Source organism: Castanea sativa, chromosome 7 (assembly GCF_040712315.1).
Source record: "Castanea sativa cultivar Marrone di Chiusa Pesio chromosome 7, ASM4071231v1".
Classification (NCBI taxonomy): Eukaryota; Viridiplantae; Streptophyta; class Magnoliopsida; order Fagales; family Fagaceae; genus Castanea; species Castanea sativa.
In genome coordinates, this window is record NC_134019.1 from 35,728,587 (window position 1) to 35,750,114 (window position 21,528).

General features: G+C 33.0%; 1 protein-coding gene and 1 pseudogene across 1 annotated transcript; both read right to left on the reverse strand.

Moving 5' to 3' along the window:
* Positions 1–11,163: 11,163 nt before the first annotated feature.
* On the reverse strand, positions 11,164–14,883 carry LOC142644386 (putative disease resistance protein RGA3; annotated as a pseudogene).
* A 1,243-nt stretch (positions 14,884–16,126) lies between these two features.
* LOC142643269 (HVA22-like protein k) lies at positions 16,127–20,644 on the reverse strand. The gene is made up of 8 exons (XM_075817813.1): positions 20,467–20,644; positions 19,749–19,807; positions 19,216–19,313; positions 18,655–18,706; positions 17,335–17,398; positions 17,118–17,213; positions 16,936–17,008; positions 16,127–16,637 (listed from the first exon to the last, which is right to left on the reverse strand). Exons 1-8 carry the CDS (start codon positions 20,482–20,484, stop codon positions 16,522–16,524), a joined length of 576 nt encoding a protein of 191 aa, XP_075673928.1. The 5' UTR covers positions 20,485–20,644; the 3' UTR covers positions 16,127–16,521.
* Between the last annotated feature and the right edge of the window lie 884 nt (positions 20,645–21,528).

Genomic DNA, 21,528 nt, shown 5'->3' on the forward strand with positions numbered 1-21,528 from the left:
TCAACCTTTGAAAAAGTACTTAAGCTTTATATATCCAATATTAACCACTCTTTTTTCTTTTTTCTTTTTTTGGGCAAAGTACTATTAATGACTTGAAACTTGAAGATACCTGAGAGCAAGGACGAACTGTGCGGCCCAAGCCCCCTTGGGTACAATTTTTTTAAAGTAATTATATATTTAATTTTTATAGTTGAGCTCCTTCCAAAATCTTAGACTCTCGTTATCCTCAATAAGCCTAGCTAGCCTCACTCAAATAGCAACTATCTAACCTAAAATCTTAACAAAGACGATAAAAAATTCACAATGGTGATTGTATTTTAGCAACAAAAAAAAAAAAAAAAAAACCTATTTTACAACCAAAGAACAAAAAAATTATGTGTTATTGGAGAAGTTAAAGCTAAATTTTTTGCATATACAATAAACTAGTATAAATACCAATTGACTGTAGCAAGCTGTTAAAAATAAAATTTAATATTTTATTAAGATTATATTTCTTCCTCCAATTAAAAAACTCAAATTCTCTCTCTTCATTTATTATTTTAATAAGTTGTTTATATTATTTTAAATGAATTAATAAAAATAATAGAACATTTGATATCGGTTGTACGTATTAAGTGAGATAGTAAAAAAAAAAAAAAGCATTTTTGATGTGCTAAAAGCTAAAATTTTTAGCACCATCACTGTGAATGCTCTAACTTCAACAAATAAACAAAAATCCTAACCAGCCTAGTATTAAAAAAAAAAAAATTTCCGTTTTTATCTTTGTTGGTAAATGATTGCATCTTAATGTATTTAGAAACAACAATTTTGTATATTTTATAATTTTTTGATACTATATAAATACCTATTTGGAGTTTTTTTGTTTATACTTCAGCTCTTACTAGCTTAAAATCTTGAGTCCGTCCCTTCCCAGGGGAATATTTTTATATCAAACACTTTGGTGAATGCGTTGTATAGACATCTTTCAGGCTTCACTAACACACATTTACCATATTTTACGTGTAGCAACAAAAAAAAAACAACTTAAGAAATACAAATTTCCCATTATGGATATCATTATTACGGGTTAAATCATTATTTCCCAAACTAGAAGATGGTACTAAAACACTTAAATAAACTGCACATGGGGCTCATTCAATGGCATATGTGATATGACCCACCAAAAGAGATAGCCTTAATGAGGGAATCTTTGATTGAACAAGCATTATGATTTATGGGCTGCAAAGCAGTATCCTTCACTCACTCAATTCCTCTTTTTCCTTTTTCTTTTCTTTTTTACTTTTTTGCTGAATAAAAAACTTATTGAACAACAACAGATTCAAAAGCCTGGGATGCCTCAACCAAGATAACATTAACAAAACTTGGAGGGTCAAATCCCAAATCAAAAGAACCAAACAAAGACTGGTTAAAGGACCAATTGACAAGCACATGGGCAGCCAAATTAGCCTCTCTATGAACCCAGTTAAAAGATACACGACAATAGTCACTGATTACATTCTTAACTGAGTCAACAAAATTCAAAAGTCTCCAAGGAATTAGGTTCCCACCAGCTTTAAAGGCATCTATACAAACTTTACAATTACTCTCTATAACACAATTACAAAAAGAGAAGTTAATAGCAATATGGACAGCCAATAGGATGGCATTGGCCTCTGCTTGAATAGGGATGTTGGTATTAACTTTCTTTGAAATTGCAAACACCAATTTTCCTCTCCAAACTCTAGCAACAATAGCTATACATGATGACAAATCACCTACTGCTGCATCACAATTCAATTTTAACATACCTTGGTTTGGACAACACCACCTGACACTACTTATAGTTGGGGCTCTTGTCAACACTGGAACTTTGGGCCGCCAATGCTCCAAGAACAGCTTCTGAAGGCTTTTGATAACTTGACCCTCCACTGGAAGAGATCTCTCATTAACTGCCTTGTTTCTCCACATCCAAATCATATCTAAAGTTAGAGTTCCAAATAGCAGAAATTCATCTCTTTGCTCTTTATTCAACTGGAGAGACGAAGGAGGATCAATGAATAACTCAATCAAATGGGCCGGAGATTGAACTTGCCATCTTTCAATTCTAAGGTTCCATTGACTGCCAAACCATATGGCTCAAGCAATGTGACATTATGTAAAGTGGTGTAGGGCTAACTCTGCCTCAACATTACAGAGAGGGCAATTGGTGTTAGAGGAGGGAGAAAACTCGCTCAACTGATCCTTAGTGGGAAGAAGATTAAATGCTATTCTCCAAAGATGCATCTTTAGCCTCTCATAAATGTGAGAGAACACTCAATTCCTTGTGAGAGAACATTCAATTCCTCTTTGTGAACTTTGGGTTAAACTAAACATCAAAGTATTCTTAACCCACCTAAATTCCTTTTTTTTTAGTTAATCCAAAGCCTTTTCTCTCTAGACTAAAGACCAGTGAACCACTTAATAAAAATGTACAAACAAGAAATATTGCGCTTGTTAGATCTATAAATTTAGCAATTTGGCACAACAAAAAACAACTTTATCTATTTTACTTTTACACTTTACAAAACATCCAACATCAGTGGTTTTATTTTAGCTTTCAACACAATAAAAAAATATAAACAACACAATAAAATAATATATCAATTACAATAAAATAATATATTCTTTACAATAAACAACAATCACAACCACTGCCACCACCACCCCCACTATCACTGCTACCACCACCACCACTGCAACCGCCACCATCAAATTTTTTTTTCCTCACTAATATTAGATAGTAATAATATACCACTTAAAATTTATTGTGAAAATATTGTGGTAACATTTCTTAATTTTAATTTCTTATTATTCTTTATTTTGTTTTTCCCTTTTATCTTATTTGGTTTCATCTTCATCCACATACACATTTCTTTCTTTTTCTTTTTCTTTTTTTCTCCACCACACACGTATACTCCTCTTAACTCTCCTCCACACGCATATACTTTCTTATCATCACTCTATCTTCACTTGCATTTTTGTTTTTCTACTTCAACTCTCTCTCTCTCTCGCACATAGAGATAGGTGGGTCAGATTTGCTGGGTTTTTTCTCACACACATGGGTTTTTTTTTTTTTTCTTTCTTTCTCTTTCTTTCTTTCTTTCTTTCTCTGTCTCTCTCTCACTCTTAGATGGGTCAAATTTGGGGTGTATTTAGATACCGCTTATTTTGTTAAAAACTGAGAACTGAAAATACTGTAGCAAAATAATTTTTAAATGTGTGAATAGTGCCATAGGACCCATTTTTAATGAAAATTTTGTTGAAAAAAAAGGTTTGTGGGTCCCGTGAACAATGCACAGGACCCACTGGAACTTAGTTAACGCTCTTCTAAAAAAAAATACACGTGAAACGCAGACGCTGGATACTTTCATCAGTATCCAAATGCTACCTTGGACTTTTTTTTTTATCATACTAATTTGATTAGTTTTAAGATTGTGATTTGAGTTTGTATTTTGATTGTGAATTGAGTTTAGATAGAGATATTTGAGAGAGAAAAGATCTAGAATGGATGAGTGGAGGAGGAAAGAAAAAAAAATGAAAGAGAGAAGAGAGATCAGTGAGGTTGGCATTGGGTAGGCTAGATCGGCGAGTGAGGCAAGGTGGAGGAAGAGAAAAAATTTGAGTGTTGGACACAATGTGTGGAGAAGTGAAGAGTGAGGAGAGAGGAGCAATGGGCAGAAATGAGAGAGAAGAAAAAAAAAATATTCGGACTAGTGTGAATGCAACATAAAATTATATACATATATAAGCCTTTGAGCGCACATCCACTGTGCACGCTGAGAAGCCAAAATTTTTGGTTTTGGCTCCACAAATGCAGCCTATGAATGCAGCCTCAGTTTTGTAATTGTTGGTGCTAAAAATAGTAATATGACTTTTTAGAACCACCAATACTAATGCTATTATGTATGGCAAAACAAGCTTGAGTGAAGTGCTTGCTAATTTGTTTTTAGAGTCAGAAAAGCGTGTAAATGGGTCCAAGATGCATATAAAGGCAACTATTTTTTCTTGTTGTTTTATTCACTCCTTTGTTGGTTCTCTTCACTTTTCACTTCGAAATGAGTTTTACTTCATTCTCCTTATCTTTTTGACAATAATATTCACTTCTTTTGGGTACATTTTAGAAGACTTGTAGTGAGTCCAAGACGTCAAGAACTTAATTTATGTTTTGGTCTATACTTTGGCCCTCTAGCATAAGTGGCTCCTCTTGCACTGCTCCCTCTATAAAACTGGACAGCCCCTACACTTCTCACTCCATACATGATATGAGAAGGGGGTCTTAACTCTTCACCATAGGGGCTGTTGAGTTTTATAGAGTTTTATAGAGGGAGAAGTGTAAGATGAGCCACTTATGCTAGCTCCACTAAGGGAGTGTCCATGCACTTGGCAAACAGCACTGAGCCACCTTCAAAGAGCAAGACAGAGAGCCAAAAGGAAGAGATGGAGAAAATATACTAATGCTGCCTTTCTTTTGAGAATGGGAGATTTTGGGAAAATAATTAAATAAAACGTCTGGCAAGCTTTTTAGCCTCTTTTCCCACTAAGGTGATAAGAATCAATTAAATAAAATTTAGGGTAAATTTCACTTTAAACTCTGAAGTTAAATTAGTATAACACTGTTAATTACCAAGGGACGGGTTTGGTCTTGATTTCTTTCTACTTTCTTTATTTGTTTGAATCTAGATCTAATGCAATTGCCACATCATGTGAAATAGTATAAAAGTTGATATGCTAATTTTTAAAAAAACATTTTACTCTTATCAACTTTTGCATGTGCAAAATAGCCCTATCTTCTGATCGTTTATTTGACCAACTGTTGAATTTTGAGGCAGGGGATGCATTTGTTGGTGGATTTTTATCTCAGTTAGTTCAAGAGCTGGCAGTTATGCTTCCAACACTATAAATCAAACGCATGGTTGCGATCATCAAGATAAGCCAGAGTTCAATTATGTTGTTAGGCCCAACGGCCCTTTGAATTAGCCAGAATAAATAGTTTATAGATTATTATCAATGTATATGATAAGTAAACAATCTTTGGGGAGAGAAAACAACTGTATTTTAAGTCTTAAAAGATTTTGGTTGCTAAATAAGGTGGTTGTCTCTGAATACCCATTAATTTGGAAGGCACTAGTACTACAATACCACTACAAAGAGAATACTAGAACAGCATGAAGAAGAAAAAAAAGACAGTTGGCTTGAACAGAAATTCAGAATTCTTGTGAGCTCCCACAGCTAAAGAGAAGCAATCCCAAGCCAACACTATCTGGACAATGTCGACATTGGATTCAAATGGGCAAAGAAGCAATCCCAAGCCAACCTGTATCAATACTCAGCCTATAGCAGTGACAATACCACAAGACAACACTAGGATGACAGAGCTTGTTAGAATAATGGTTCAATAATTAGAATAACATTTTTTCTGTTAACTAAAGCTTTTTGGGACAAATGACAACTTTTGATGGTATAAAAGAAGCTTACGTTGAGTTCACTTATTGTCTCCACTCCACCTTTCTTTCTTTATTTGTTTTATAAATACGTTAAGATTTGATATCTATGCCGTCTGCTTCAATGATGATTACTATTTATCAGACCAAGGCCCCAATATTTCAAAAGCCAATAAACATTGCTAACCTCTAATGACACACATGTTCAGATTTTGTGACTTCAATTCAACATATATTGGAGTCGACAAAAATAGAGAATTTGCTTAACTGGTTTACAAAATTCTCATGAAATGTGACAAAAATCTGGTTTACATTGATGTTAATGCACAATTAAGCGAAAAAGGCCATCTTAATTTTTTTTTATTTTCGGAAATGTTTTGGGCCAAATATCACTGTGACAATGTTGCATGGAGATTAGAGACACAATATGCATATATGGATGGAATAATCACACACGTCAGGCCATCTTGAGCCTTGAGGGGCAGGGTGATAGAGCAAGGATAAATTATACATACCATGTGTTTCTGCAGAGGGAAAGAGGAGGCAAAGTGGGTTCTGTATCTCTTGGACCATGTCATTTAATGTGATTCCTAGTAACTCCCAGATGGTGCAACTCTGGTTGCCAGAAGAATCAGCTTTCCTGTCACTGCCAATGATAGTAAGGACCATATGACCACCAGAGACCATCTCTTGAGAATGCGATCTCAGAAATAATGTGAAGTCCCCTCAAAAAGATTTATGTACGCCTGTGAGCACACTGTGGGGCTTGCCTTTGCAATGTGAATATTTCCCTTGTTTAATGGAATCCCTGACTCATCCACAAACCCTTCAGGGACCTGTAAATATAACATTCACCATTGTCGCATGTAATATGAAGTAGATTAGATTAGGATTAAAGATTTTTTGAAAATTTGAGTAATGCAATATGAAATAGATTAGACTAGGATTACCAAAGGAAAATAATCAAGGCTTTCAATGACACTTAACATGAACTTTGCCCGAACGATGACAAATGATATTTTGTCCAACATAACATCTTAGAGCCAAAAAAACCCCCCAAAAAAAGGAAAAAAAAAAAAAAAAAAAGAAGAAGAAAAGAACCATGTTGGATTGAATGTCCATTATGGGAAGTTATTCTCTATGTTCGGTTTTTAATTTGATAGATCATTGTAATTTGCGGGCTTGATTGTATAGCCCCCAATTGTATACTCTTTTTTTGTCTCAATAAAATTCATTATTTACCAAAATGAAGAAAAATAGTTAGGCAAGAGCCTCCTGTAGAAAGTCCTAGACATTCCTGCGATGAAACAAGGTCCAAACTGACATTGTCCCCCCACACACCTTCTGACTAGTGCTTGAGCCCCGTCTCCTCCATTAATGCAAAGAGACTTGAATTAACGAGTTACTGGCATGGCTAGTTTCTCCCTCTCATCCATTCATGCAAAGAATCTGATCTACCTCCATTAATGCAAAGAGACTTGAATTAACGAGTTACTGGCATGGCTAGTTTCTCCCTCTCATCCATTCATGCAAAGAATCTGATCTACTTCCATGTCCAGCCAGTGTTAATATACCTTTAAATTTATATTCTTTAATCTGAACTATGAAATTGGTTCATTTCAAATGGAGAGGATTCTAATACTTTGATTCATATAATTTTTAATATTAACTATGAAATTAATTCATTTTAAATATATATAGGATCCTAATACTTGAGAATACTCTAGGTTGGGAGTGGAGTTAAACAAGCTTAGCTCCCTTGTTTGGTTAATTATCAAACACAATAATTTCCTGCCTCCAATTATGGTGGCATCAAAATCAAACTTTGTAACTTGCTGTTCCACGGATCCCATCTCCTTATGTCTTTATCTCTTTGTAAAGAGTTTCACAATCTAGTGCTTAAATTCAAGTGTATTATTCCAAGAAAATCGTTGCATTTAACTTTTAAAAATTGAGTTTTCATTGATTTTACATTGAGAATCTAGAATAAACTATTAATTTGGCGAAATATTCAAACACCATATGCATCAAGCTTGCAAAATAACTAATATTTAGAAAATACATACAAGTATTGCAGCTTTTTATTTTATTTTATTGGGTGAGTACAATTATTTGAGAGTTGATTATAACATGTTATTAGACATTTTGCCTTTTTTTTTTGTTGTTGTTGATAATTAGACATTTTGCCTTAACCAAGATAAACATGTTATTGCACTTAATAATAAGTAGGTTTTTTTTTTTTTTTTTTGATATAAGATAGAATTTCTACTCTAGTCTAATCTAAGTGTATATGTGTATGAAGCTCCCTCTTGAAGACTTGAACTCCGGCCCTTGCCTCCCACAAACACTTATACTTGTGGAGTGGCCACCGCATCAAGGGTGCGCGGTGGTAATAATAAATAGTGTTAAGTTGCTTTTTAAGCAAAATAAAATAAAAAAATAGATGGGTTTGAAAGAAATTTGGATTCATTAAATCTATGTGGAATAAATTTGAGATTAAATTGCTAAAATTTAATAGAACTAGTCGCAAATCCCACGCGTTGCGCGTGATAATATTTTTATGGTGGTCTCATTAAATTTATTTTTGTAGTTTGGACTAATTTAATAAATAGACATTTCATAATCATATTTTCATTTGTTATAATGACAATCACAAATGTAATATATAATTTTTGTCATATCAAAATGAAAATAATACAATTTTTCTCAAGAATTCAAAAGTTGAAAAAAAATATTAATTTCTTAATAAAAATTATTTATAACAATTTATGTATCATTAAAAAGTAACTAAAATTTGGAAATTATATTTAGTTTTAAAAAAACTTTTTCAAACCCAATTTTTTCTACCGTACAATGAGAAACACCGAGAAACGTATCAAAAAAATTTATAAAATTCAACAAAGCTACAATTCAAATAAAAAAGAAAGGAAAAAATAAAACTCACATCAAAGTCAAACTCATTCTCACGAATATGTAAAACATTTCAAATGTGATGTGATCAAGCCAAATATTCAATACATAATCAAATTCAAAATTTTTAGCCTATTATACATAATGATTGTAATCAAACCAAATATTGTGTTAATACTGTCATAATCTAATCTAACATCTAATTCAACATGTGAGAAATGAATAAATAAATAAATAAATAACTTTAAACTCGAAATTCAATTTGTTTTCTTAAAAAACTCAAAAAATACAGTATAAAATAAGGAAGATGAGCAATACAAAATATTCGTAAATGCTTAAAAACAATTACTCAAGCATCTAAAAATATCATATAATAAAGATATAACAATTTGGTGCTAAGTTGTTAAACAATATATTTACAAACAGTAAAAAGAAATTACACAAAGACCATCTTCTTCAACTGCACTAATTGTTCTTCATCATATTGTCCAAACTATCCTACTATTTTTCAAATAAACTAAAACATGACAATAACACAAAATATGAACATATTATAATATAATTTTCCCCCAAATCTAGTCAACAACATTAAATGTATTTCGTGCTGCAAATAAAATAAAAAATAAAAATACTTGCATCAAGGAGCATATATGAGTTAGTCAATGGGTGTACAAACTTTTTAAAAAAAAAATCCAACAAAAAATGAAAAAAAAAATGAGAGAGAGAGATAACCTTTTTGTATGTGAAAATAAAATATGCATAAAATGGGAGAGAGTGACAAATTTATAATAAGAAGATGAGAATAAGAATAGACAAAATATAGGAATATAAATGGGCAAAATTATATGTAAAGTTAAAAACGTTTAAGATGAATATGTATAGACAATACTTAGTTATAACATTAAAATTAAAGTAGATAAATATGTAAAGTTTAAACTGCCTAAGATGAATTTGTAGAGCCAATGTATTTATATATTTAATAATGTCAAAAAATTAAAAGTAAAAAATAAATATGAAAAAAATGATGATGTGGCAATGATGTGGAGGATGAGGTGGTTTAACAAGAGTATAACAACAATAAATGGTACGCTTCAATTTTTAGATATATATATATATATATATATATATATATATATATATATATATATATATATATATTTATAGATTTGGGGGAAAAATGGGCTTTTGTCCTTATTTTTAAAAATATTTAGCACAATGTCCCTGTTTTAAAACTATTAAGCACCGTGTCTCTATTTTGAAGCTCGATTTTCTAAAAATTGAGTTTCAATGTAACTCAATTTTCTAAAGATCAAGTTTCAATGAAACTTGATTTTTAGAAAATCAAATTCTAGGTAAGTCCAATCACTTAAATTTTTTTTGAAAATTTAAGTGGAACTCGACATTACTAATATCGAGTTACACTTACAAATATACACAAAACTCGATTTTGAAGATATCGAGTTTTACACAAAAACGGAGACATTTTGCTAAATAGTTTCAAAACAGTAGTATTTTACTGCATAGTTTTAAAATTAGGGGCAAATGCCCATTTTCCCCATAGATTTGGAATGAGTTTGAGATCTATATTTTTAAATATATTCATATATAAAATAGGTACTTTCAACCAAAACATGTCTTTTCTTATTATTAAGTAAGTGCATCAAAATATACCGAACGGAATTAAGTGGACCAAAAAAAAAAGAGTTTGAAAAGGAAGAGAGAAAATACTGTATATTGTACTGAAAATGTATCTGTATGTGTTCTTTAGCCCTGTTGTTTCCGCAATTCATTGAACTGATTTTTTTTTTTTTTTTTTTTTCCTTTTCGATTTTGTTCGTTTTGCTGTTTGGTTTTTGGGAAAAATTGATAACTAAAATAGGAAATTTCATAAAGGTAATTGGTCGGCTCAATTCTTCATTTGATTAATGCTTTGCTTTCATTTGTTTACGTTTACAGTTTCATGATTTCTGTGTTTTAAAATGTTGAAAAGTTAGTGCATCTCTGTTTCTTAACTTAACCACTTTGCTATGAGAAAATGGTTGACTTGGCCTATTATAAAATTACTATATACAAAGCCAAAAGCAAACCCCAGTAGCTGCTATATTTTTTCCACAATTTTTAATCAACCATCTCATTCTATGGTTTTCAAAATGTGAATTGTATCATAGATCAATTTTTTATATTTTTATATTGTATATTTTATCGTAAGATATACAAATACCTAATAAAATTTATAAAAATATATAGCTATTCATATATAAGTAAATTCACTACAAATTTGAAGTATGTTCAACTAAAAACTAATTTAATTATCACAATATACAAAAATTGTTTACACCATACACATTTAAATTTAATAAACTCAAAAGTAATAATACATAAATTATGATCCAAAATAATAATTTATTTTCATCATCTTGCCTTAACTCTATTTTAATTTTCTTCATATAGTTAAATAAAATATAAAATAGTCAATGTTATCATTATTATATTCATCATCTTGCAAATTTAATTTTTCTTGAACATTTTCTACTCTCCTTGTTCTTATATTCTAATATTTTTCTTGGTATTCTATATGTCATGGCAACATTAAGTGCTTGGTAGACTTGATCATTAGCCACTAGGTCATGCATTGAACGTATAAATTTGTTTAATAAAAGCATACACAGCAAGAAATTAAGATCCATCAGAGCAATGAATTAGTATTTTATACGATAAAATAGTGAAAAGTTACCTTATTAATTAATTTCCGCATGACATTTGACAATACTATCAGCTGTGAAATGGTGTTGTGCACTCAACCCCTACCAATTTAGCAAAACTTCAGTTTTCGAAGCATCCCACAAGAATCCCATGATTGTACTCGTCCAGGATAGATTTGAATGTTGGGAATGTGAGCAATTTTATGCCAATCCTCGCCTCTTTGTTTCTTGCACCGCCTCTCTAAATTTGGACATCCTGCAATTTTCAACGACTTCAATGCAGTAAGATTCTGCAACTCCTCTGGTACAGACATTAGATTAGGGCAGAACCAAATTGTCAAATGTGAAAGTGAGGTGAGGGATCCCATCTGTTTTGGCAGAGAAGATAATTCTTTACAATTGTAAAAAAGCAAAGAATGCAGAGCAGTTAGATGTTGAATACTCTCTGGTGGTGATATTAGCTCATCACATCCCATAATTTCTAAGCGTTCAAGTGTAGTTAAATATTGAATTCCCTCCAATGAAGTGCAGAATTTCTCACAATCGATTATCGTCAAGGTCCGAAGTGAAGATAAGCCCAACAAAACGTTATTAGGAAAGAACATAAGACTTTTACAGGCCCATATATGTAGGTGTTCCAAAGAACGTAGGTTTTGGACTCCAAGAAGAGTTTCGAGCCCGTAGCAAAATTCAAGCGTCAGACTTTTCAATGCTGAAAGATATTCCAACCCAATTCTTAGTGACTTGTGATTGTGTAGTCCAGATATACTTAAGGATGTAAGCATTTTATGATTTTGCAACAGATTATCAGGAAGAACTGTTGAACCATGGAATCCTCCAAACTTAAAGGAAGAAGGTGAAGTGAGATTCATTACTGACCTATTTAACATTGCATTATTTCCTTCCATAATCAAACTTGTAAGTGAAGGAATAACCGGCAATTCAACTAACTTTGGGCAGTAATTGATATCTAATGTGCTTAGGCGGGGAAAAATTTCTCTTCCATGCAGTGTTCTCCATTCCTCCAAATTAGTCATCCTAAATAACTCCAATCTCTCCAATGAAGGGAATGAAATTACACTGTCCCCGTAGAACTCATTGCCAAGATACTTCACAGCAGCCATGCCACGTATAAAAAGATCCTTAAGGAAGGATAGTTTCCCTAGATCTAGAGGTGGGAGATGTTCACATCTTTCACAATCTTCTAGTGAAATTTCAACCAGATTTTGAAGAAGTAAATCTTCCATCCATGTTGGAAACTTTGAACCACGGTAATGTTGTATACTCAACTTTTTCAGATTTGAATGAGGTTGGAGACCGTCTAAAACGTCTTCAACGCGTGCTGGTATATTGCTCGTGTCATCTCTTCGCCAAATCAAACTCACTGTGTTGAGATTTTCTTTCCCAATCAAATTGGCATTTTTGGCATCCATTAAATTTGTTACGTTATCAAGACCCTTTAAGCACAACGCACCCCGAAGATTAAGCCATTTCAGCTCATTTATTTGATAACCATCATCCTTACCAGCAATGAAAAGGCTCAATGAACGGAGACAAGTTAGTTGTCCCATTTCCTTGGGCATACGAGTTAGACTATGACAGTCAGTGAGGCCTAGATACGTAAGATTTTTCATGTGCTTCATACCATTGGGTAACTCCCGAAGACTAGAACAATAATCCAGTTTCAGCACTTCTAGATTCAAAAGGCAAGTTGTTGATTCAGGTAAAATATTGATTCCAGAATGAGACATGTTGAGATACCTCAAATGTTTTAAATTGATGATGGACCTTAGTACTTCCTCAACAACATATTCAAAATCCCATACCCGCAAATACTTTAGCTTCAATATCAAGGGCAGAAGAGATTTATATTGATGGATATTATCAGATGATGTTCGAAAGCATGAGCGTAGAGATTGAACTTTGTATATGTCCTTATCCCAAGAAGTCTCTTGTGAGCTCGTAGTAAAAGACAAGTGACGGATCCTTCTTGAAACTTTAGCCTCTTTACCTGATTTCACCGTAGAGCATTCAAGCCTCATAATAAATTGAGCAAGGTCATGCATAAGATCATGCATTTTACATGTTATATTGCCGAGAACATCCTCACTGACATCTTGAAAGAATGATCTCCAAACTAATTCATTAAAGATATCCTGACCAACATCATGCAAATTTAGTAGTCCTCTAGAGAGAATAAAACCATTAGCCAACCACAATTGTATCAATGTGTCCATCTCAAGCGTATGATCTTTGGGGAATACACAACAGTAGGCAAAACATTGTTTCAAATATGGGGGTAAGTGGTGATAACTCAACCTTAAGGCAGGCAAGATGGAATTTTCACATTCTAGCAAATCCCAAATTTCACTTTCTTTCACAAATAACCACTCACTCTTCCTATATTTTAAGCTCATGAGGCTTCCAAGAGCCTTTATTGCTAGAGGTATCCCTCCATACTTCTTCACTATTTCCTTGCCAATTGATTCCAATTCTAAGTTCTCCTCTACCCTTCCCATCCCAAATGCACGTCCCTTGAATAATGACCAAGAATCAGCCTCTAACAAACACCCCATGTGGTGTATTGGAAGTGTGGCCATCATAATCGCAACTTTTTCAATCCGAGTTGTCACTATAACCATACTCCCGCTTGCGTCACACCTCAATGTAGCTTTTAGGTCATCCCATTTGTCATGGTACTCGTTCCAGTCATCATCCAAAACAAGTAAAAATCTCCTCCCACGCAATTTTTCTTGTAGGCATTGTTGTTGTGAATCCAACTCTGAAAGACTACATGCATTCCCATCAATGGACTCTATGATCGCTCTCATCAACCTTCTTATATGGAAATCATTTGATACACAAATCCAAATTCTCATCTCAAAATGCCTCTCCACCCTTACATCATTGTAGACTAACTGTGCAAGTGTTGTTTTTCCCAGACCCCCCATACCCCATACAGCATAAATGGAAAGATTATCTTGATTAGACACATCAGTGAGCAACACTTCAATTATCTTTTCTTTCTCTTCCCCTCTTCCATAAATCTCACTTTCATTCACAATTGAGCTAGTTTGTCAGCTTTCTATATCAAGAACTTCCATATTTATAACTCCCTCTCTCAAATGAAACTTTGATCTCTCCATGGAAATGGCTTCCAATTTGTCCCTCACATTTTTTCAATTTATGTGCCATCTTCATGCGAAATATAAGTCTATTTCAAACAGAAAAGAAGCTACTTACTAGGCCTTTCACAGCTTTCTCTCTCTCAATCTTTCGTCTTAGAGCTTCAGTTGCAAACTCATCTAGAACATCATCCGCATCATAAGCTCCATCTTTGAGCTTTCGCTGCCAATTCCTGATAGCCTCACTCCTCCACTGCTTCTCCTCTGCATCTTGGAGAACCGCCTGGATGGTGGACAGCGTGCTCTCAAGTTTTTCGAGCTCAGTACTTAGTCCCCAAGCAACTCCGAATTCTTGAAGTGCTCTAGCATTCAAATTACGCACCATGGAGCTCATCAGGGCAGAAAGAAGTACGTCTGCTATAGCCTCTCTCTCTCTCTCTGTGGCAACAAATTGTCTTGGGAATGCAGGTTGCTCAAGAGAAGTGAATTGCCAAAAGGGAAACGCGTAGATTATCAGCTTGATGGTGCTTCGAGGCCTAAACGTGTGTTTTTTTTAATAAAATTCTGTTTAAGTAGTTACTGTGCAAGTCTTTGAACCTTTGGCTCCACACGGCGTGGACTTGACTTTAGTTGCAACCTAATGAGCAAGCTTCGTTTACTGACTCTAATTTCTACATCTGGCTCCATACGTTATTGACTCTCGACTACCAAAGCAGAGCATCTACTAATTATCAAATCGTTTGTAAATTGACACTTTTTTTCTTTTGGGGTCTCCAAAGTCTAAATAGAATTGTAATTATTGTTATTGGGAAAAGTCTGTTACACACCCTGTATGTAATAATCATCCCCATCTTAGTTTATGTTTGCTAATTATTTGTTCCGTGTTAAGGAAGAGAGATGTTGTTGAGATAATTGACAACTTGGTCCTCAAAATCTAAGACAGTATGGAAATTGGAAGAAGTTAACAAATTGCATCAAACTCTTATATAATTAAAATTTTAGAATATTTTAAATCGTTTTTTTAGTAAATAAAATAAAGATTACATATTAGAGTATAATAATAATTTAAAAAAAAATTGTACAGATCAATTAATTTAAATTAAATTAAGTAATAGATATCATTTTTATATGATATAATAGAAATATAATTATAACAATACTAAATGAAAAAGTCTTCTTCTTTTTTCTTTTTTTCTTTTTTTGTGAATCACTTTTTTTTTTTTTTTATAGAAAGTTTCAACTTATTGCATACTCTTAATGATAACTCTTTATTATCAAACCAAGACGCTAATCGATTTTTGGTATAGGAGGGAATTGAACCCTAGATTTCTTATTCAACCATCAGAGACTTAACCAAATGACAAAGTAGAGCACGTCTCAAACTTTCAAACCATAACAGTCATAGCATAATGGCGTGAGAAAAAAATGTTAAATAATTAATTACACAAATAATTGGTAAAAATACATAAACAAGTAGTTTGCGTTTTGATATAAACTCAAATTCCAACTTTCAAAAGAACTTAATATTAACCAAACTGTCAAGAGACTTGTAGATTAGTGTTATTGCCTAGTCTCTCATATGAGGAGAACCAATGTTTAAAGAGTAATGTGATAAACAATATTTTTCACTACATTTCATAATTGTTGAGTTGGTAGATTATTATTAATTTTCATAATTGTTGAGTTGGTAGATTATTATTAATTTTCATATGTGCCCAAAATAGATGTCACTTTATAAACCACCATTTCTCATTCCTTAGCTGTTTGAACTTCTAACTGTAATTTCGGAGGCCTTCTTTTGCTACTCTCTTAATAAAATTTCTCATTCAAAAAAGGAAAAAAAAAAATTTGCACCCCCATCCCCCCCAAATCTCCCTTTCCACAGACACACAAGCTTAAGTAATAGACAAAAAAAAAATTCATAAGTGCATTTTTAGAAATTGATAACTTTGGCATAAGTAACAAATTCAATTACTGAATACAAATTGGACCGTTGTTTCTAAAATGAATACTCCCATTAATGAAAAAATATCTCGAAGGCCATCGATAAAACTGAAAATAATTTATGGATAGGGTTTCTTTTTAACAACACCATGTAAAACCAAGAAATATGGTGAGGTGGAGGAAAAAGAAGTACACATATCTTGATCCCGAACTCTTGAAGCACGCACAAACTTATAAGGGTATATAGTTCATAGAAGCACAATACTTGAGGCCTATATAGCTCATCGGAATTTAGAAAATGCTAATTCTTTAATCTATGAAACAAATAGATTTATGGGAGAGTTTGGGGAATCAATGTTTATTAGGAAAAAAAAAAAAACATCAATCCTCCTTATCAGACTCTAGCTCCTCAATTCGTCTCAGTGGGCCTTCAATCGCTGCATTTGGATTTGGTTGCTTTTGCATTGGGTGCATCATGCCCCTGACAAATTGGTATGCTGATATTGGGGGGAGGAGTGAATAAGTTTAACATGTTTATAGACATCAAACATATAGGAAATTTGACAGTGAAATTGATAATGAGTATCATATGCTGGCAATTAAATCACAATGATAATAAATTAATATATGGAGAAAAATGCAAAATTATATCAAGACATATGACCACCTAATTTGTACTACTAACATGACACTAAATGCATATTTGCAACAATACTGAAAAGTTCACTCAACTAACAATTTATGTTCAGTGTTCATTCTAGTAGCAAGGGCCAAGTAGTGGGTCAATATGCATACCTGATGTCAAAATCTCCAAAGAAATTGTCTTTGCAAACTGGATTTTTGCTTGGTGTGCGCTGACAAATTTACTCTGCAAGTCCAGAAATATGAGACACCTCTTGATGTTAGCATAGACATTATTTAATCTAGAATGGTATATGGGGTGGTATGAATCATGATAGCTTGGTATGAATTCTTACCAATTGACTGTATATAAAATCCACAATTTGATCAAGTATAGCTTGGTGCTTCAGCAGGAATGGACGAAGATGGCTCATATACAAATTTTTTGCTCCCTGTTCAAAACAAATCAGATGGTATAGCAGTTATTTAAGCTTGCCTTAACTTACATCAGCAGATGAAAGTTCTAGCAGGTAGAAACCATCTACAAAGTGTAAAAGTTTTAGTCTATCTTACATTGGCAGATGGAAGCTGTAGCCAAACAAGAAATGCAAACTTCACATGGTGGTAGAGTGGAAACCTGATGAAACAAGGAGGATACTTAGATTACAATATGCAACAGGAAAAGGAAAAAGGCAATATTTTGGTTGAATTTCTTCTTAGAGGACAAGAGCAACCATACTATCGTACATATACAATTGCAAATACAAGAACAACTTTGCATGTCCATCTACAGGGTTGGATTTTGTGACAAACTGACAACAAGAGGAAAAGGAACCAAAAAGTGGAAACTATAAAAAGTGGAAACTATAAAAAGTTCGAACTATTTCCAGAAAGTGGAAAGAAGCATGAAAATATGAGAATGGTCACTGAGCAAGCACCCTCTATGATATCAATACAATGATTTTTTCTTCTTCTTAATTTAATTAATGATATCTCCACAATTATATTTACTAGGCTAAAATGGGGATTTTCATAGCTTTGCAAAACCTATCCAATGAACAGCATCCATATTCAACAATTCAGTTGCACAAAAGTATGACTTCAAAGAGAGTATTACTTTACTTCAGCCATTCAGTTGCACAAGAGTATTAATTAATTTCAAATTTTCAATATAAAGAACCTTCCAAATCAAGGTCTGAACCTTATCTCTCTTTGCAGTCGTTGTTTACATTGTGTGCTTTATAAAAGAAGCTAAATCTTCACAAGGCAGCCCAAGACTATTATCTTGATTTCTACTTTGGATTCTTAAATTTTAAAAGAAAGGCAATGTAAAATAGCTTTGTTTGTTGATATCTATAACATCAGGAAGTAAAACAAAACTTGAGCTTTTCATGATGTCCCTTCTTATTTCCTTTCCTTTAACAACTGAATCTCTCTGAAGAAAGGGCTTTTTTTTTTCTTTGGTGACCAACACTTCTGCCCTTTTAGCATCATCTTCCATGCTAGCCTACTACATTTTCCTATGCCAATAAATTATCCATATCATTACAAGCAAGATTTAAAAAGTATAAAAAATTGTGTAGAGCACAAATATCTCACAAAGCAAACAATAAACACCTGATGTCAGAAGACGCAAGAGGAGAATTTCACACAACAAAAGGGTAACAAACTTTCTAAGACTTTAATCAAAGAGAAAATTGAGGAAGAATGCAATCGGCCAAATGAGAGTATGGTTATCTTATCTCCATTTAAAAATATTATACAGATGAGTCGGTCCTAATTTTTCTCCCTTGTCAATACCCGAACACAAAATTATTTATTTGACGAATATCACCAGGTCAAAACTTATTTGAGAAGTAAAACAAACAAAATACAAGATAGTTAAAATTGTACCAAGAGAGAAGTTTATCTGCAAACACCTCTGCGAGACTAAAAGATCCATAAGCTGCAAACAATAAAAAATGTTAATATGAAGTATACCAAGGAACCAAGCAATGGAATTGAGTTCATGTACTTCCACAGTCAAAAGCCTGAGTAACCACAACAATTATGAGGTTCAAAATTTGCCCAACCTCACACACACACATGCCTCTTTTTCATAGTTAGCTGTTCCTTTGGCCTTGTTCATTCAATTTCACAAGTGGTCCTTAATCATTGAATATGGAATATGAAGGTATTTTATACAATAAAAACTTTTAACTTTTACAAATTGTTTACCAAAAACAGATTTCCTAGATTGGTTTTCTAAATTTTTTGAAAGGGAGTAAAATCTTAAAACCAAATCATAGTAATCAAATTTATCTGGATATATTTTCAGTTTATTAATTGGAACTCACCTGCAACTTAGTTGTGTCAAAATCATTTAAGATAGAATGCCACAAAGATTTAATGATGGTGGCACAGTGATGCTGATGGAACAGATTACAATATGATGTCAGGAAGAATGTTACTGACCTGCCCAGTAGAGAAGCCACCGTTGTTGCTCATCTTGATCTTTCTCCTCTATAGCTTTAAATGTTTTGTAAACAGGTAAAGCAATCCCAATAGAACAACTGCACAAACCACATGATCATCCATAACCAAGTACTGAGTTATATTATACATTAATTTTAACGAACAAGGTAAGAATTACATAGGTTTTACATCCAACAACTGTGTCTTAATCAAAGTTACTAATAGGATAATAAAGATAACAAGGTGAACATATATTGTTGGATTGCCACTACCCATGTCTCTTTCCAAAAAATATAAGCCAAATCCACTAGCTGCTATATGTTATCCACAATTTCTCATCAATCACCAGGTATATAAATCCTCATTAACTTGAAAGGCACTAGCTCTACTTCTATTACCACTACAAAAAAAAAAAAACAAGTGGCTTGAACAAAATTTCTGGATCCCTTTTAGCAGTCGCTAAGCTAGAAAGACATACAAAATGGTGAATTCCCCAGCTAAAAGAGAACAGGAATCATGAAAGTAGAGCTTACCTCGCTGTCCGGACAATGATATTGGATCCAAGTGGGCAGAGAAGCAATCCCAAGCCAACCTGCATCAATCAAGGTTGAATATACCCACTCAGCCTGTAGCAAGAAGAAATACTACTAGACAGACAATATGGCAATAAGAAACAATACTAGAAAGACAAAACTTGTTAGAATAATAACTAAGTGATTAAATTCAGATTTTCCTATTAACTAAAACTTTGGTGCTGAGTAGCAATTTCTGGTCTTGAATTCATACCCGTCTCTTCTACCTCTTTCTTTTTTTCATAGAAGTGATAATTTTGAAACTTATAGCGTCGTTCTATGATGTTTACTTTTTATCATAAAATACCCCCATCCCGTCTACTATAAAGAGCAATGCTATATATACAATATTTTCACAAACAGTTAAATTGGCAAGTAGCTAAGAGCCATATTACTCAACTGGTCGGCAATTTCCCCTCCCCCCATTGTAACTATTGAATTTTTACTCGTTCTCATCAGACTCATCACTTGTGAATCTTTTTGTGACTCTAGACTTATTGTGCTAAAACATCCATGAGTTTGGCGTCAATGGCAATTTATTTGTATAGCTCATTACCAATTAACCATCAAACCATGGGAAACAGAAAACGTTGGAATCGAAAACTTGAAATTAAAACAATGCATTATAAGTCGAACGAGATGGTAAACAAAGACGAAGTAAAACAGAGAGATTACTGACCTGGCTTGGCAGAGCCATAATAACTGTGTAACTGAAGCAAGAAAGTGGGGTTGTTCTCTCTCTCTCTCTCTCTCTCTCTGAGGCAGAACACGACTTTGTCAAATCGACAAAATCCGACGGAATTTAAAGTTCTCTTCAACTCTGAAGTGTGAAGTGTGTTCCGATTATTCGTTAGTTTGTTTGTTGCAAAGTAGGTTCCTTCGTGTGTGAGTGTGTGATAGTGACAACGGGCCTTTCCTTAAAAGTTAAAAAGCCCGTAGGTACGTATATATGATACATAGGAAATAGGATATTATAGGATAGGCCCAATTTATATTATTAAAAAACAGAGAAACAATAAAAAAAGAGAATCTTCCGCTGCCGGGATTTGAACCCGGATTCTTTCACTTTAGACTTGCCAATGTGCTACAGGGATTTGTTGAAATATCTCTCATTTTAAATTTTAAATTTTCTTATCTTTTTCTTTTAGATTATAGAAAAGTTTTTTTTTTTTTTTTTTAACCATGATAATAACTCAAACAAATCTACAAGCCCAAGACCTACCTTTTTGAAATACTTATACTCCTACTCATAACCCTATTTCGACATTTTATTATGTATATATACATAAGAAGAAGTTTATAATCCAAGTTAGATTTGATATCATAAAAAAGCAAAAGTATTCTTTAACATTTCTTTTTAGACCTGACAAATCGGTCAAGTTGAGTGTATTCGGGTTTGATCGATCAAGTACAAGCTAAAAAAAAGAAGAAGAGGGGGCCAACCTAAAACGGATTGCTAATTTTATGAGTATATGACACATTTATTTTTCACAAAAATAAATTTGTAAATGAGAAATTAAATTTTTTTTTTTTATTTCAATATAAATAAGAGAACAAAGGAACATAACACTATAAAAATATTGGATAATACATAACTCCCTTAGATATATCATGGTACAAAATTTTAAGTGTACTTATAGGCCATAGGTTAAATTCCATATAACAAGCTATGGCATGTGAAATAGAAAATAACGTCAAAATCATGTATGAAAATTGAAAACAAACTAATATATAGAATTTT